At 42.3% G+C, this 18,643-nt stretch overlaps 1 protein-coding gene across 5 annotated transcripts in view; it reads right to left on the reverse strand.

Annotated features, from left to right (window-relative positions):
- LOC116041995 (kelch-like protein 29) overlaps window positions 1-18,643 on the reverse strand; it is a 219,684-nt gene that overhangs the window by 52,101 nt on the left and 148,940 nt on the right. For all 5 annotated transcript variants that reach the window (XM_031288114.2, XM_031288115.2, XM_031288119.2 and 2 more), the window contains one exon: window positions 7,962-8,160. In XM_031288114.2, coding sequence (XP_031143974.1) covers window positions 7,962-8,160 — 199 coding nt within the window. The remainder of the gene's footprint in view (window positions 1-7,961; window positions 8,161-18,643) is intronic.

Raw genomic sequence — 18,643 nt, forward strand, 5'->3', positions numbered from 1 at the left:
AATGTCAGGGGTCCAGAGAAGTGCAATATGTATGCATGTGCACGATTTCAAGTGTGTGTGTGCGTGCAGAGGTGCATTTTTGGATGTTTGTTGTTAAGTCTGTTGAGCAAAAAATCTGCACTCCAGTGATTGGCTGCTGTACCTGGGGGTGAAGACAGACCTTTTTCATGGCCTCAAGTGCAAAACACTCACATTACTGACTTACCATATCCTCTCCACCTCCACCCCAATACAATGAAGATGAATAGATTAGTGGTTTGTGGTGCTCTCAGCATCGTAATTACATAAAGAAAACCCTCAACAGCATTGTGTCTTTCCAGAAACAGTGTTCCCAATGTTCCCACCCACCTCACTGTGAACCGTTTTTGGTGGAACTACTTGAACTGGGACATTGTCACAGGAGAGAGATGTTCCTGTTGAATTTTTTAAATGAAATGCTTCAATGCTGTAAGCAGCGCGCATGGAATTTCATTCCCCCTCCATGTATTAGGTCAATGACACAAAATAAAAAAGAGACGAACACCTTGAAACCTGGGCAAATAAAATAGGTTTAACACTTTATTATAATGGTACATGAACTATTATGGATTCATGTATGACTTCATGCATGAAAAAGCATGAATTCATTCATGTAGTACTTCATGAACTATCAGTACATCATGTACAAAGATTAATAGTATATCAAGCATGGCTTAATGCAGGAACAATATGTTAATTAATGCATCAATTAAGGTATTTCAATCATCATGATTTCTGATTTATTAATGATGTTCATGTCTTCTATATCTGTAGTTAAAGTGACAGGCTAAAGAAAGTGAACTGTAGTGTTGTAATCATTGTTAACTAAACATTACTTCTTCATTACTTCATTGTGTGTGTGGCCCTTCAAATAAAGTGCTGACCTGTTCCATCTTTAACATTAATAAATAAGATATGATTAATGGTGGCAAAAGCAGCAATCATCTTTGTGACCTCTCAAATAAAAAAAAAATGTGTTCAGACACTTAGAAGTTAGTAAAAAGTAAAATTCATAATTATCCTACTTGTTCTCAGGCATGACTGTTTAAAGGTGCTGTAGGTATGATTGCGAAGATCCAGGACTTAGCCAAAAAAATTGTAGGTCATTGCTGGTCAGTTTTTTTGAAGAAGACTTGAACATCATTCATAAATCAGAAATCATGATGATTGAAATACCTTAATTGATGCATTAATTAATGTATTGTTCATGCATTAAGTCATGCATGCGATACTATTAATCTCTGTACATTACTGCTAGTTCATGAAGTACTACATGAATGAATTCATGCTTTTTCATGCATGAAGTCATGCATGAATTCATGATAATTCATGTAGCATTATTATAAAGTGTTATCAAAACGATCTGCAGGGCTAGATGCAGGAAGGTGTCAAAATGTTTTCTCATGATTTGATCGTAGTGTGAATGACCCATTAAACCTTTCAGTATTTAAGTCCTAAACATTACGATTCGATGGAAGCAGGCACACATGCACCCACAGTGCCAACGACCAAATATGCACCATCAGCACGTGCAATGATACAGCTCTAACCAAGTTAACTCTGTCTGTTGAATATTGGATGAGGCTGAAGCAGCCTGGAGGCCCACAGCAGGTACAGCAGGTCAAAATGCCAGATGTGGCATGAGCGATGATGATGCTGATCCATGTTCCTGTAAATGCTGCTCGCTTTGGGTGTGAGCACGAACTGTAGCTCAAAGAACAGAATGAGTTAAGTTTTCTGGCTATAGCCGAGGCGATCGTTCACCTGTCTCCCACTCACTCTCTCCCTCTCCCTTTCCTTCCTCCTCGGTAGCTCAGGCTGACAGTAGTCGCCACCCAAAAAGTTCAAGCAGACGGAACCTTAATTTTGCCAGCAGCCCCTGCAGACCAGAGGTTTTTTTAATCTGGATTTACTGCCTCCATGTTACATTTATGAGCCGAGATAGATGTTTGCTCGAGATTTCACTAATAAGCCGAAGAAATATCAAAAACTCACACTGCAATTCTCTGGTAAATAGTCGACTTTCTCCCTCTCTCAAATACCATCTCAGACTCCAGAAATAAAATCGGAAGAGGATCCGCTGAAGGGCACTCTTTAAGTGCGATTAAGACATTTCTGGCACATTCTCCTGCATTCTGCTTTTCCAGTTGGAGAGGTGAAACAGAGTAATCTCACGCTGCATTGGCTCTAAAAGACAAACCAGGCTGAATAATTACACAGAGCAGGACAATAATCAACATAGTCCTGACATAAAAAACTCTGCAAAGCTTATAATTGTCTTTCCAAACTGCTGACAGCTTCCCCGTCGCGTTAGCCGTGCTTAATGGTTAGCTTTGAGGCTGTGCAGCCAGAGAGAAAGATGACAAATAAATTAAATTATTTCCATGAAAAAGAGCTACTGTCAGTGTTGACGAGGAACATTTGCGGAAACATTGAGGCAATCAGCAAGACGGAGTGGTAATCAGTCCTGAGCCAGAAGCAGTAGGTGGCGGACTTCAGAGGAAAGACATCTGATGATCTTTTATGCTCTCCATACAAGGTGTGAATCTTGTTCTGCTTTCTTTGCGGCGGTGGCGCGCTACGGCCACTCTCCAAGGAGCTGCTGGCTGGCGGAGGTGTGAATGAGTGTGTCACGCCTACGGGCTTCGGGCCTCAGAGAACAGCCTGGTTTTATTGTCTCCAAACTGTGGATGCAAGCCAAGCTATTGTGCGGGTTGAATCTAATGAAATGCAGCCATTTTCACAACCACCACACACCCAGCACAGGGTGTTTTATTTGGCTTGCCTTATGCTGCAGGTATGCAAAATGCTCTATAATGTTTGATATCACCATTTCCAGCTTAAATCCTGCTGCAACACATGCCACGGATCTGATCTAAGTTTTGAAAACAGTTGTTCTAGGGAGCTTTAAACTGAGTAATCTGGTAAAAGGAATGATCACATGGATAAAATGTGTGTACAGAAAGACTGGAGTGAACCTTCTGCATACTTAAACTCTTATCTCAGTTGCCCTTGCTGCTGCTGCTGCACGTGTTACTGTAATTTTCGACTTTTCCGCCTTTAGATGAATGAACGCTTGATTACAGATGATGAAGTGGACACAGAGAAAGACAGGCTGAGAAAGAATATAGCTACTGTTTAAGGATTCCCTCCTACAGCGTATTTAAAAGGTATAACAGTGTGTGTGTGTGCGTGTGAGACAGAGAAACAGTGTGAGGCGAGCTAGACCCCTGCGTCTCCTAGTCATTACAGCTCATTTGTCTGAGTGCTATTCCACTTGGCTGGGTTGAGTTAACAGTTTGCCCTGGCGCTCTCCATCCTCCTCTGAGCCGAGCACCGCAACACATGTGGAGAGAAGGAAATGGGAAGACAAATGGGTTCGTCGAGGGTGCGCGCATATACACACACAATGCATATATACCGAAGAAAACTTTTCTTGCTCTTTTATGGCAAACACATATAGCTGTTTAACAAATCAGAGTGCATCTCAAGACAAAAACAAGGTTCGTGAGTAAACTCCCAGCATCGGCGGCTGTTTAATCCCCCCGATCCCCTGCAAAGTCTAATGACAGCTAATCAGATGCACATCCACACTCTAATTAACCAATTAGCTGCTAATGGATACACATACAGTACGCAAAACACCGTGGATTCATTATGAGACACTCACAGTTTTCACTCTTTTTTTCTGGCCAAATGAGGAAGACAGGAGGCTGTTAACAAAACACATCAGCTACATGCTTCCTGCCTTCCTGAAAAGTTTACTTCTGCAGCAGGAAAATGACATTTAGTAAAAAAGACATTATCCCTGAAATTAGTGCACGCACTATGTAAAAAAAAAAAAAAATACAATAACGCCATCTGTTTACACACATTCACACAAAAACCCAAAGCATACTGAGCTTCTCTTTCTGTTTAAAATTAATTTTAGACAGACAATTTCTATGCTGAATATCTTTCTGGCTCCTTAATTAGCTTCTAATAAAATTAATGGGCAGAGCATCCACTCAATAAAATGCTTTAGAATGCAAAATAGGTGCGGAGTGAGGCTGAGGACTGTCTCATTTTCAGTCAGCGAAGCAACTCAAAAATAAACTTGATGTCATGGTGGTAATTCAGATTTTATGACTCTTGCCTTGTCGTAATTGTGTGAGAAAAAAAAAAAAAAAAAAAGAGTGTTGTCCAAATGCGTTTCCGGCATTGTCCTACATGTATTTTTGTTTTAAACCAGTTCCATTAACTCTGCACAGGAGCACGCAGAGTAAAACAATGTGGCGATGGGCCAGGGCCTGTCGAGTGTGACTGATATAAAAAACCATCAATAACAACTGGGCTCATAAGTAAAGAAATAAATTACAACAATGCAGCACAGCGGGACTCTATATAAAGAAAAGAAAAAAACTAGGAAAACAAGAAAATTAAAGAGTGTTCGAAACCCATCTGGCAGCTTCTATTCAGCTGCCATACAAATCCCTTTTTTAGAGCTTTACAGCTAATGGAGCAAGTACTCATTAAGATGTGTTTTTTTGTTAAATTTAAAAAAGTTCATGCTATTCCATCTAATGAACATATTGTAGAGTGTATCTTCATAGGCCATTACTATCCATATTAATGGTTTTCTTATCCTTGACATGATATATGAGCTTAATAACATTTCCCCAGGTTTTTTTCTACCATCATCATATAACAGTAAAAGCTGCTTTAATCGATATTTCTATATTAACAATAAAAACACCTGTAATGTGAAAGTTGTCACTTGCGCGTTGAAGAACTCACTCGACTGCAGTTCAGCAGAGCTTTTTAGCATATTTTTACTAATTGCTATGCTGTGAGTCTGTGAAAAGCGCTATATAAATTAAATTTATTATTATTATTATTAATGTAACTGTACTGTTCTAAATTCACTCTTACCGCTCACTAAACTCTAAACTCACTCACAAAACTAGCTATTTCACGTATTGGGAAATGGTCTGTGAGATCCATGTGGAGGCAATCCTAGCTCGCAGTTTTTTGTCTGTATCTCAACTACAGCCCCTTTAAATATACATTTTTAGCCAGCAAATGGTTAAGACTGGAAACTGGGGGGGGTGGTGGGGTGGGGGGGATCCGCTATCCTGGCTCTGTCTGAAGGTAACAAAATCGGCCGCCAAGCACCTCAAAAGCTCACTAATTAAAACTTGTGTTTCATTTGTTACATCCCTACAAGAACCAAAGTGTAAAAATGTCAATAAGAGTATTTCCCAAAACGTCAGACATCCTAATAAAAAAAAAAGCTTGCTTTTGTTATATGTTAATAATTAAACATCATTAATTATTAATCATTATCAATTTATTTTCTCTTAAATATTATTATTGGCCTCAGTAATGCATTATGGGTTGGCCTTTACTAATGAATGGTAGGAGAACACCTGCACTGTCAGTATAACCTTCTATCACTGGTTTCACAAATTTAAGTCTAGCTGTGAAAGGATGTTAATTAAAAATCTGTCTCACAAGAGTAAATTAAATTTCTAGGCTGGAAAAAATGTGATTCAACTCAAATGTATCACTAGTAAAAAGACTGAATGTGTGAGGCACTCAGACATTCCATGTCCGTCCATGCACGCACGCACGCACGCACACACACACACACACACACACACACACACACACACACACACACTATAATACACCCACATATGCACACGACTCACAAGTTCACAGATTGACTGCGCTCAGCAAGAAATGCTTCACGGTTGGCAGTTTTCCTTTCTTTTTCTGCTTGACAGACTTATCAACCGAGTTCAGGTGGTGCCCCATCTGCTAGCGCAAATTTAAAACACACACACACACACAGACACACACACACACACACACTGCTTACACACGAAGACACATGCTCAAGGAATAAACTCAATCAAATGTCTGCCCTTCAAACTTCATCCCTGATCCCCCTGGCTCCTTCTCTCCCTCCCTCTCTGACCACATCCCGACCTCTCGTCCTGTTCTCTCAAGTCGCTTCTCTTTCTTGTCCTCTGTGAGCCAACTGCTCTGCCTAACATCCTCAAACTCTCCTTCCAGTCTTTTCTTCATCTTTCTCGCCGTCGTGCATGTACACAAGCTCGTCCCCGCGTCCACCCTGCAATCCCGGTGACCATGCACCCTGCTGTGCAGAGCCCACCCTGTCCAATACAGCAGATGGCTGAGCAACACATGCATGCACACAGACAATCACCACACACACGCTTAGGCATACAGTAAAAAAAACATTCTCAGGCCTGAACGAATATTCACACAACACAAAATGTCAGACACATTCGTATTTATCTGTACACATAGTACAGTTCATCAGAAAATACAGTTTTACACACACACACACACACACACACACACACACACACACACACACACACACACACAGCTTACACACAAAGATACATGCTCAAGGAATAAACTCAATCAAATGTCTGCCCTTCAAATTTCATTTCTGATCCCCCTGGCTCCTTCTCTCCCTCCCTCTCTGACCACATCCCGACCTCTTGTCCTGTTCTCTCAAGTCCCTTCTCTTTCTTGTCCTCTGTTAGAAAACACAGAGCCTAGATAGTCAGTCATAATAAGAACTGCCGCTTCAGAGGAGTTCAAAACTTGATCGGGAAAACTTACATATCTTTCTCATTCACCCAGCCATTGGGGTATAATGCATTATGAATGTATTCATCCCGGCAGCATTTATGCATTTATATAATTCTGTTGTACAGAGCCACAAGCTGCCGTGAATCAATACACACTTCAGCCTGCATAATAGGACTGTAGGATGCATAAGATATGCACATACCAAACACTATACAATGGGCCTTGACAGAAAATGCTTCAAGAAACTGCTGAGAACAAGGGGAAACTACTGGATCGAGAATGAGTTATAGCATGATACTGAGCGCATATAATGCCACAAATGTCTTTTTCTCAAGAGGCAAATTATTCTTTTAAAAAGCCTCACGCGACTGCATTACAGGTAATTAAAGATGCAAAAATATTTACCTAACGCAATTCCTCCAATGTTTGTTTACTGGCAAAAAAAACATACTGGCTGGACAACAGTGTTGGCTAGTAAACCGACCTCTCCATAAAGTGCCATTTGTTAGGCAATTATCTTTATTCTACCAAGCAGAAAATAACTTGCGCGGAATGGTAAGGTGTGCTGATGCAGAGCTCATAATACCATGCAGACACTATAATTAGGCCGCTCTTTACAGGGGGAAAGAGTGGGGTCCTGGCAGCAATTTGCAGGCGCCTTCCAATATCCATGAATGATTCTTTGAATTTAACGATGTAAACAAACACTGTCTTCAATGGCAGGCAGTCGGACAGTGAATGGTAGGCTGGTTGCTTAGGAATGCAGGACAGAGGTGACTGTGCCTAGCTGTTGTTAAAACTTGTTGTTAGGAGATGTTTAAGTGCTGGATTTGCTGTAAAAGTGCCGGAGTTCAGTAGCCTGCAAAGCCCTGGGAAGCCTTTATGGTTTCAACTTTTAATGGTAACCTCGATCAGACTTGGCTCCTGTAGTCATTTGTTTGATTGTGGAAAGAAAAATCTGTGCTGACATTTGGAAATATGAATATGAAAATACCTGTTGCCCACGTGTACTTTTAAGTATTTGCAGTAGTTGTATAAAAACCTTATGGAGCTCTAAATCATTGCTTTCCAGTTGGGGGTAAAAAAATCAATACAATGGAGTGGCAAAGCAGGGTCTTTCTGTGGAGACTTGACCTGACACCTCGTAGCAGTAAAATATAAACAGTGGATAATGTGTGAGTAGATGCATAGATACTGTCAATGTCTTCTGAGTCAATTACACTGGTGGGTGACATATCATGTCACTGCCACCTTGTTCTCAGGTCATCCGGGCCAAAGATGATGCACATCAGCATGCACATCTCTACTTATATGTATGAGTTTGTGTTTACCCGCAGAGAGCCGCGGCCGAGTCCTGGGCGTCTGCATCTCCTGCCGCGCGTGGGGCAGCATGTGATAGCGCTTGGCCTCGTTGACCAGATCACGACACGCCTCCGACGATTTGATCAGCTCCTCGTTATCCACCACGTTCAGCAGGTAGGACGGGTGGATGAATGGAAGGCGCACCACCGCCAACAAATCTGACAAAGTCTGAAAGGGAGAGAGGGGGAGAAGAAAAAGAGAACAATCAGAGGCAATAAGTGAGCGATGCTTAGATAACATAATGGAGGCAAAAAGCAACTAGCAAACAACAATAAAAAACTGTGTTTGCAGACATTTAAATTCATTTAAACTGAGTGAATCTGCCAGGGATGATCAAAGAGGTTTTATATGAACAACACTGAACAAATAGCACATTAATAAAACTCAGTCAGTAAACACAGACTCTCACATCTTTCACAAAGAACAGTTGGATTAACTCCCAACAAATCCATGTTTTTGTTAATATCATAAAAGAAGATAAAGAAAACCAACAATCATGTTTGATTTGATTGCCTGTACTGTTAGAGTGAGGAAACCTGGGAGTAGCGAGACCATTACTTCAGTTAGTGTCAGTGTCATGACCTCAAAGCTTAACACGCTGCATGTGTCACTGTTTTTTATGTCTGTGCTTGTGCAGGACAAAATGCCCAGGCAAGGATGAAAAGACAAGAAATAGACAGTTATTTTATATATGAAACCATGAAACCATTTCACTTTCATATGCACATTTGATTGCACTGCGAGAGCTGAAACGAGGCAGCGGGGGGTATCGTACCGCTTCCACCTTCTGCTTCTGATTTTTCATGCTCCAAATTAAATCTTACACACAGCTAATGTTCTTCTGCAGCTAAATTAAGTCCCAGTTCTGGTTAATCACAACCCATTCAAGCCAAGAGAGGATCCAAAGACGCTACAGCACGATCAAGTTTTTAGGATCCAACAAAAAAAAAATAAAGATTGAATTTACACAATTAGGGCTTATAACTGTCACCTTTTCCTTTAAAGCTATAGTGCGTTGTTTCTGTCGCCCCCATGAGGAATTCTAAGTAATGACAACAACACTGTCGGCGCGTCCACATGCTACAGCCTTCCGTGATCGCGCACTACCCCCCACCCCTCCTCCACGCAGTTGCTAATGGCCAAGGAGGACACGGAGGATTAAAAAAAACATTTGAGCTTCTGAGCGGAGAAATGCGCAGGACGACACAATCTTCTGAACACAGCCATACTGAGAAATACAGAGAGAGTTGTGTGGAGCTGATAAGTCTTAATTAGCTTTGTGGCAACTCATTTCGCAACGGCTTGAATGTAACGGACGTTCATTAATATCAAAAAATTACGCACTAATGCTTTAAGGTGTCTTTTGAGAGATTTAAAGTGGTGGAGTGAACCGAAATGATTTAAAAATCCTCAACTGTGTGCATGTTTGTTCAATTGCTGGGTGTGCATACAGTACACTCACATGTGCATATACTGTATAGGCGTTCAGCAACAGAGGTAGGACAGACTGTTGCCATGGCAACCATGTCTATAGCTCTGGCTGCTGGATGATTTTTTTTTCCTTCTTTTCTTTCAGTGTGTGCGTATCTGTGTGCTTAGTGTGCCCGTCTGTACCCCCGTGGGAGTCTCATCTATGTCGACAGTAAAAGCTGTAAACAAGCTTGGACGGAGTGAGCTGGGTGGAGATTGACCCCGTTGACCCGGCTCAAAACGACGTGACCAAGCCGCGTGGGAGAGAGCGACAAAACAACAGACTCAGAGAATCATCATTCAGGGGAGAACAAATAATAAGCTGACACTCTGCGTAAGCATCTCCCTCTTCCACCTGAGGCCTTTTTACTTTGGCATGTGTCCCTTTTGTTTTCTACCAATGTCCTGGGCGCATCTGACCAGAAAAGAAGGAAATTAGACAGCGGGGAAGGGTACAACGTGGAAGAGAGGAGAGAATGGCGTGAGAAGGAGGGGTGGGACAAGAGAGAAGAAGACAAGTGAGGGCAGAGGAGGAAAGGAGGATGAAGAGCACGACAAGATGAGCGAACTAAAGTAAACTGAAGACAAAACTAGAGGACGGGAGAGAGAGGATGTGACGGTTCCACTGCAGTCAGGGAAATCTCCCGATGACATTTCTTTTCTGCGAGTGCGCTCAGAGCGAAACACCTTCCTGCAGATGGGACTGTCTATTTCCCTCCTCCACAAACGTACACAGCTTACCCAACAGTTCGTCAAACAAACAGCTCAATACCCACATAAACACTGGCGCTCGCTCCCAGCGCCTCTGCTCAAATGCAGCAAGAAGGTAAAGTCATAGCGAGCTACTTGGCATCCTGAGATCTTCTTAAGGGAAGAATCACACGCTCAGGAGGTGGTTACTTCTTCCAATTAAAGTGCCCCCATAGTGAGAGAATTGCCCCAGTAGTTACTGAGTCATGTCACACTCAAATGGAATTGACTTAAGCTTCAGGCTCTGCTTTTCTACTACAAGCCAGTTCTCCAGGTCTGCTGCAATCTCACCTACTTTGCTTTTATGACATCGTATCATTAATGCCAGTAATCGAATGTGGACACATTTTTAAAACACATTTGACAGAAAAGCCTTTTTAGACAAACATCTTTTAAATTAGTACGGTCTGAGGAGGACTGTACTTCATTTTGTTGTACAAAGTATTTAAAGTCAGTTTTAGCTCTTGAGATCATATGTGTGCATCTGCAGGTCATCTGAAATAGGTCCACAACTGACCGCTCTGACCCTCGGAGCTAAATTAAAGCTGTATATGGGGCAGTTCCAGCCAGGTGGTGCCCTCAGCGGCACAGCAGAAATAAATGTGCTAACACGGCCAGAATTTTGTTTTAGGTCTTCTCTGGTGTGAAGTTTGCATGTTGCGTGGGTTTAAAAAAGAAAAGAAAATCTCAGGTTGGACGGTGGACGTTTATAACTAGGCAATACAATCATGACCTGTCCCAGGTGTTGCCCCGCCTCTCATGCAATGCATGCTGGGATAGTTATCAACGACCTCAAATAGGAATAAGGGAGTGTAGAAAATCGGTCATCTGGGAGCTCAGAAGCAAACTGCTTTCACAATTCGCAGAGAAGATGAAATCGGAACAAAGTCAGTCAGCACATCGAGAGTTGAAGGTGTGATGGACAGACTAAGCCAACACTTGAACTCAGTGCACACTAAACCACACCCACATCAAAACACACACACACCCACAAAGTTAACTTTTCTCTACCTGTGGGAAATGAAGTAAAGAAAAACAAGCATCCTACTGTACCATCTGCAATTCTTAGCCACGCACAAACCCACATCTGTTGTAGCATTTCTCCACTTGCCAAACATCTTTAAAATGGCAGTAAGACTACCTCAAAGAGACAGCATCTGGTCTCTGCAAAAAGGTAAGGACTGCTACCACAAGCATAAATATCCACCCAAAAACCTACATACACACATAAAAAGAGACAGATGGATACACTTCAGCAGTAAGGTCTGCATGATGATTGTACTGCGTTATAATCATGTTGGTGCATTGAGTCCGAAGGTTGATTTGACTCTAAATCTTGTTGATGAGATTAAGACAATGTAAAGTCACTGGGCCTGACCTCTGATTAAATAAATAACCAGGGATTCAACTGTACTGTACACGGAGCAGGATATTCCCGGAGTATGTGGATGGATGTATTTAGTAGAGAGGGATAGGGTAATACATCATGGGTTTTTGTGTACTTTAATTCATCTTATTTCTGAAAAAAGAAAAAAGAATGAACTCTCCATCTCTAATTCTAACCAACTCACTATCGCTCCCACTTCTTTTCCATGGACTCTCTCAATACCTTCATTCCCGCTCCTCGCTCTTCCTCCCACACACGCATATATCGCTATGGAAATGAGGGAGAGTTGCACACTTGCTGCTAAAATTCAAATTCAAAGTGTCAGACCCCACAAAGAGAAAAAAAAACGGATTCTGTTTACTCAAGGTTCTTGTTTTATCTCTAGAAATAAAGAACAAAGAAGACAGTTGGCACAAAACCTGACTTTACTTTGGATGAGTATTTTATGAGTTACTTTTTATTCTTGAACTTTAAGTTTTTCGCCATGCCGACTCGTATCTAGTGGTTCACTGACTCACTCATGGACGTTGAGTGCACAGTTGGTGCCTGTCCAATATCCACTATACAATCTGTATGCCACTTTGATCGGCGGTGGTTTTCTAATGACATGCTTTTATGCAAATCTAATTCAAATGTAGGTCATGTACACTGTATGCTGTGTAAATTAGTGAACCATTATGTTGTCAATTACTCTGTGGTCTTCGTTTCGATTACGTCGCACTAAGTAAATACACTTAATCATTTGGGGGGAGTAATTCGTTCTGTATTCGCTTTGCACAGCTTTCTAATAACACGCTGTACCCGTGCCCCTATGCTACGAATCCGTTTATGGATTCATATGTAGACTCTTCCCCTCTTAAACCTTTATAGAAAGTAAAATGATAAGTAATTCATGATTTTGGGTTAAACTTTCATCTAAAGAGGCATAGCCTTCTTGAGAACCCAGCTGTGCCATGATAATCCAGTCCCTTAGTTGAGAAATACAACTAGCTGTAAACAGTTCAGCCCTTTCATTCCTCCATCTTCTCGACATGTCTGAACCTTCCTTTTTCTATCAAAACCCAAAGTGCCAGAATGATTTTCACCCATTATGTTTGTGGATGAAATCTTTCTTCTTTTTGTGGCAGATATAGTCATGGGATTACACTAATGTTGCTGGCGTGTGCGCTCCTGGTGAAGTCTTTCGCGTGGGGAATTAAATTACTGTGTTTACAAGATTTTTTTTGAATGACTGATACATAGTTGAAGGCTGATTTTTCAGTATCTCGCAAGCTACCCTAAAAGTAGAAGATTCAACATTTAAAAAGACTCAAACCTTCCTTTTGTTAGCGCTGGTAAAAAGCTAGGTGTTTACCATCCTCTCTGGAAGCATGGTGAGTGAAGACTGCATTCACTGGATGCACGCCACATTTACTGTGTGCTAAAAGGGTTAGATTTGACTTGATATGATGGTGTGCATGTGTGAGATGCGAACCAGGTATGTAAATGAGAGTACTCACGACACTCAGACAAATGAGAGTGACATGCTTGCACTCAGCGGTTGAGAGCAGACGGCGTTTATCCGACTCCATTTCTCTCGAACAACCTCTCTCGTGCACAGGCACGCAGAGTGAACTCTGTCCCTCCAGACGAATGGTGTGACCTGTCATTTTCATCTTCTCGCCTACTCATGCAAGCGATCCTTGTGTGCTTAAACAGAGATGGCATCTGATGGATGCAAATCATTACAGCTACAGTGCCAACTGAAAGATACCAAGCCTACTGTGCCTTTAAAGAAAGCATGGCGTGATCTTTTAACATTCTTAATGAGGAGTTTGGTGGGTTTTTTTAACACGTGGAACATATGGAAAGTATCCGCAGAAGTACTGTCGACATATGGAGATGCTACTTTTAGCTTGTTCGCCCACACACACTCCCCGACCTTCTTGAATTTTCCATGGACAAGGATCATTTATGAGGAGTCCATATGCTCATCCACTTGTATTCGATATGCAACCCAGATAACACCTTGCGACTTCACCTCTCTAATGGTCTCTATCCACACAAAAAAACTCACTTTTCTCTTCTTCACACACGCATGCACATATACTCGAGAAGGTGGACAGAGGATGTGAATGGGTTGAGCCCGGTGAAAGGCAGGGATAATGTGTCTAACAGGGAGCCTCTCAGATCTGTCAGAGGCAGCAGAGAAGCAGCCAGGAAGCCGCCATCCGTTAACACAGATGACAAATGTCCACTGAGCATTTCCCATTCCACTACTGTCAGCGAGGACTAACGCCTCTTACTGTATGTGTGTGTGTGTGTGTGTGTGTGTGTGTGTATGTGTGTGTGTGTGAGAGAAATCATTCAGTGCCACGGCGGCGTCAAATAAATGACACATGAACAACCGTATCTATTTGCTTTGCTCTGAGCAGATAGGAGTGTGCGTCCGCTTTGGTGTGAAAAATGGACAACCCGATGCTTAGAACGCAGCTCTTTATGGAAAACACACACACACACACACACACACACACACACACACAAAAACCACTCACTCACACTCACAAGTGTGTGTTCAATAGAGCGCGAGCCCATGTTTAGCCTCACAGCGCTAACATAACCCACTCGGCTGAAATGACCACAGCTTCAGTGTCCTCTTCAGTGTTCTTGCAAATGGCACTTAATTAGGGTTCAAAAGATGCTTTTCTGGGCGTGTTCGTGTGTGTGTGTTTTTTGTTTTTTTGCGACTGCATATGTGCGCATATCAGCCAGAAGGGTGGAGAGAGATGTAGAGGACGACAGACGCTGAATGCTGCCCTTAGCAACAACTGACAGGTGCAATGTGTTCTCCTCCGAGGCTTTTTTTCAGCATGACTTCATTCAAAAAAAAAAAAATAAGAGAAAAAAAAAGCTCTCTTCCGCTCATTTAACACAAAGCATATTTGTACAAACGACTGCCTGCTGTATATAAACAGAAAACTTTCTGGCTTGTTCCAAACCAACCCACTGAATTATCTTTGACATCAAGCGGTAGCTTGTAACTTCTGTATTTCCCTGTCGATGATATAGTGCTGCACTTCCTTATTACTCCTCTTGAATCCTGGGAAAACTGAACATTGTGTCTTTGAACTGAGCGTGATTTGGTTGTTCTCTAGGCGTCGTAACCAAGGGGGTAAGCTTCGCTTCAGAGCTCGAACCTCCCATGGCGCCATTTTGATGCTACAAAACGATCACCCGCCGTTAGCATTCCATTGACTGCCATTCATTTTGACGTCACTTTGACAGCGAATAACTTTACATCTGAAGCGTTTAAAGACTTTATTTCTCCATTGTTTATTTCTAAAGAAACACAACAATGTGTAAAAGGCTCCATTACCTTGTACCTCACGTTATGGCTCCGTAGCAGACGTTTTTGTAAAAATAGACTTACTGTCGCATAGTAGAGGAATTACCGTATAGTACAGGAGAAGCTCGCAGGCAGTTTGGACTTACATTAGCTGTTTAAGTTTAATTACTAATGTTAACTAGCATTTTAGTTAGCAATAATTAGCCTGTGTCTATGTTATCTCCTTACATATACCTACGCTCTCCGGGAATGATTGAGCTTTCTCTTGGCACAGCTACCAGAAGACTTCCAACTTTCAGACACGTTGCTCACGTCACATTTACGTTGTTTCTCTCAGTTGGGGGGATGCGCAGTAACGCTCAGTGCTCACCGGAAAAGTGCTTCTAAAGGCCTTCACTGGTCTCCGTCCAGAGCAACGGGATCTGTTGGTCCATTCTTATAGACAGTCTATGGTCGTAACGCTCATGCAACCCTTGTGTGTTTATTATAAGGGGAGCCCAGTGAAAATGACACGCCGCCGACTCGCTGTGGATATGCAGCCTTCCGTGGTTGAGTGACTGCGGTCCAACTGGCTGCACACATCAGGACTGAGCGCGCTCTGGGACGACAAAGGACACAGATGAGAACGGAGGTCCGGTGTTCAGTGGCTTGCATCAGATCCCATCCACTCTCTAATACGCAAGTCGCACTCGGGCCGATATACAAGTGATTTCCAGTCTTGTGTGAATGTTCTGAGCACAGGCCTGGGATATGAACAGTGACATCCTGTAAATCCCTATATGGGTGTGTGTGTGTGTGTGTGTGTACATGTGGGAATGTATTCATGGGAGTTGGAGAGAAAGAGAGGCAGAGGAAGAAGCAAAGGCTGCACGCTGCATCAATCTCCATTGCCTGGCTACGTCTCCTCAAGAGTGTGCATTTGTCACAGGTCATGCTGGCGGCGGCCTGCGCAGAGGATTTTTGAGCTCGCTCTACAACAGTTTCCTCTTCAAAGATGATTGTTGTGACACAAAGCCTCTCAAAAAACAGTATTAATCTTTTCTTAAAGGGTGCACAGTGATGAAAAGTTTCCAGTTTGAACTTGGAGCCTAAGCCAAAGGAGAATGAGGGAATTAAAGGTGATGCTTGTGGTGTTAAGGGTCATTTGTAATTTTGAAGGTAAGTCAATCGTAAAACAGTGAAGGAAAACGTTTATATCCCTACACAGCATCAAAGCATTTTTTCTCTTTTCATAATTTTATACTCAGACTACACAATGATAGCATCATTTGTTCTGGGAAAATTATATTCCTTTTTTTTTGTCAATGAGTGCTTGAGGCAAAAGAAATATTACCTCACCACATAACCAAAGTCAATTGTATAAACCACCCCAAATAATAACTAGTAACATATATGGACATTAGGGGTGCATGATTCAATATTGATTTTTAGGCTCAAGATTCGATTCAAAATCAATTTTTGATTCAAAAACGATTCTCGATTAAAAAAAAAAACTGATTCACAGTATGTAAATGTAGTTACTTTTCCCATGTGATTGCAGTAGACATACAAAAAAAAAAAAAAAAAATATGAATCGATTTTTGGAATTCTATGAATTGATTTTGAATCGGTATCGCGATACGAATGTGAATCTATTTTTTGCACACCCCTAATGGATATAAAGTAATACCTTTGACTGTATTAATTTGGCTTTGGAAAGGCAAATGTAAGGGCAGGCCGTTGTTATTTTTGATGAGTGGACAGCAGTTCTTTGCTAATGGCAAGGCAGGCCTTTTTTTTAATAATGAAAACGCACCATTAACTGTCCTTTTTAGCTGTTACATTAGTTGGACACTTTCCAAGGAGCCAATTAATCAGCCTCTTTTGTCAGGTTGAGTCACCTGGCAAGATAGGATCCTTTATGAAATATGTTCAAGTGAGGCGTAATGGAGGTCCTATTCAGGGATTTGGCAGAGACGGGCCTGTTATAATTGGAGCCATGCGTCTGCGGTCATCCCAACAAAAGACTGCTGGGTGAAAGGAAGGACTGGCCTCTAGCTGTCAGCACCTTTACAAAGAAAACATGACGCATGACACCTCTTGCTTATGGAACCAGTGTCCAGATTTAGTTCTCACATGTACTGTTTATCATGATTAAAGCATGAGTCTACATGTTTAGACGTATGAGTACATTAAGGTGTGCATAATTTGTTATGACCAACAGATCAAAACCAGTTTGACATCTTGGGAAATTTGCTTATTGCTGAGAGTAAAGACCAATGCCACTGTCATATCTGTCCATTAAATACAAAGCAAGAGCTAGGAGAAGATTAGCTTAACCTATCATAAAGACTGGAAACATAGACTGAGTCCAATATGCTAGGCTAAGCTAACCGTTCGCTGGCAGTAGCTTTATATTTATATAGACATATATGACACTGGTATCAACAGGGGCGTCGTACTGGGGGGAAAAAGGGGACTGAGTACCCAGGGCCCACATTGAGGAGGGCCCAAAAATATGCTAGAATGAATAGCTGTGGATGTGGGGAGGGGCCCATAGAAAATGCCTTTCTACAGGTCCCAGAATTTTGTGCTACGCCCCTGGGTATCAATCCTCACATCTAACTCTCAGCAACAAAGCAAATGAGCGCATTTCTAAAAATGCTAACTATTTCTTTAAAGATTATTAATTGAGATTTCATCTTTTAACTACTCATTTCGGCACCAAATTCTTTCTAGTGTTAGGGTTAGTCTCTTTTTCACTAAAATATACATGCATATACAGACATGTGACACACCTGCAATGATACTCAATCAAAGGAAACTGACGCAGCTCTCTTCTTTGTGTCTCACAGCAAACCATTATTAACGCTCAAATGCTCTCACTCTGTCTCTAAGCGATGTCCGGGCCCCGTTTCCTGGAGCCATCGGATGTTAGTGACAGCATAGCAGACAGAGAGAAAATTGCATATTATTTACCCAGCGCGTTCAATATGCCACTTTTCCACTCTATAGCCTGCAGCTTACAACCCACAGCACATGCCCAGACACACAAACGTACAAAGACACACATCCGCGTGCGCTCAGATTAATGCAAACGCACACAAACTTAGCTTAAGGCTTTAAGGCCCAGCTGCTTGCCTGTGTTTTTCAGCAGTGCTATGACATTCTGCCCTGACATGTCATTAAAAAGTGTCACGGGTTCTGGGGGAGTGATTTCCGCTGCTCTCTGCCTCTAAACGGGCAGTAGGGACGGAGGCAGGGGAGGGTGGAAATGATGAGCTGGTGCTGGCCCATGCGTATAAACTCAGCCCTCCAGGCCACGTAACCTTCTCCTGTGGCATGATGGAAACGGCCTATTCTCTCTCTGCTCCCTGCCCGTCCTCTCCGCAGGCCCCAGGCTTGCTAGTTGTTTTTGTTGGTCACACATGGGCAGGAGATTTGAGCTTGACCGAGAGCTCAATCACATCTCCCCTGCCTGGATGTCATGGCTGTGTGCAGAGGCACAAACTGTTGGATATCAGATTAGAACACAGGGGCTCTCATTCCATTCCCCTTGGTTTCTCACCGTCTCTTTCTCTTTTCTCAGTCACTCCTTGCCTCTCTCTGTCTCGCTCTGCTTCTTTCTCTCACTCCAACTCTCTTCTTATCCCTCCTTCTTTTCTCCCCCTCCTGCTCTTTTCGTTGACGTGGTGACCCGGGTGTCTCGTCTCAGGCACCAGTGCGGTGGGTTGTTCAGA

This window comes from Sander lucioperca, chromosome 19 (assembly GCF_008315115.2).
Source record: "Sander lucioperca isolate FBNREF2018 chromosome 19, SLUC_FBN_1.2, whole genome shotgun sequence".
NCBI lineage: Eukaryota > Metazoa > Chordata > Actinopteri > Perciformes > Percidae > Sander > Sander lucioperca.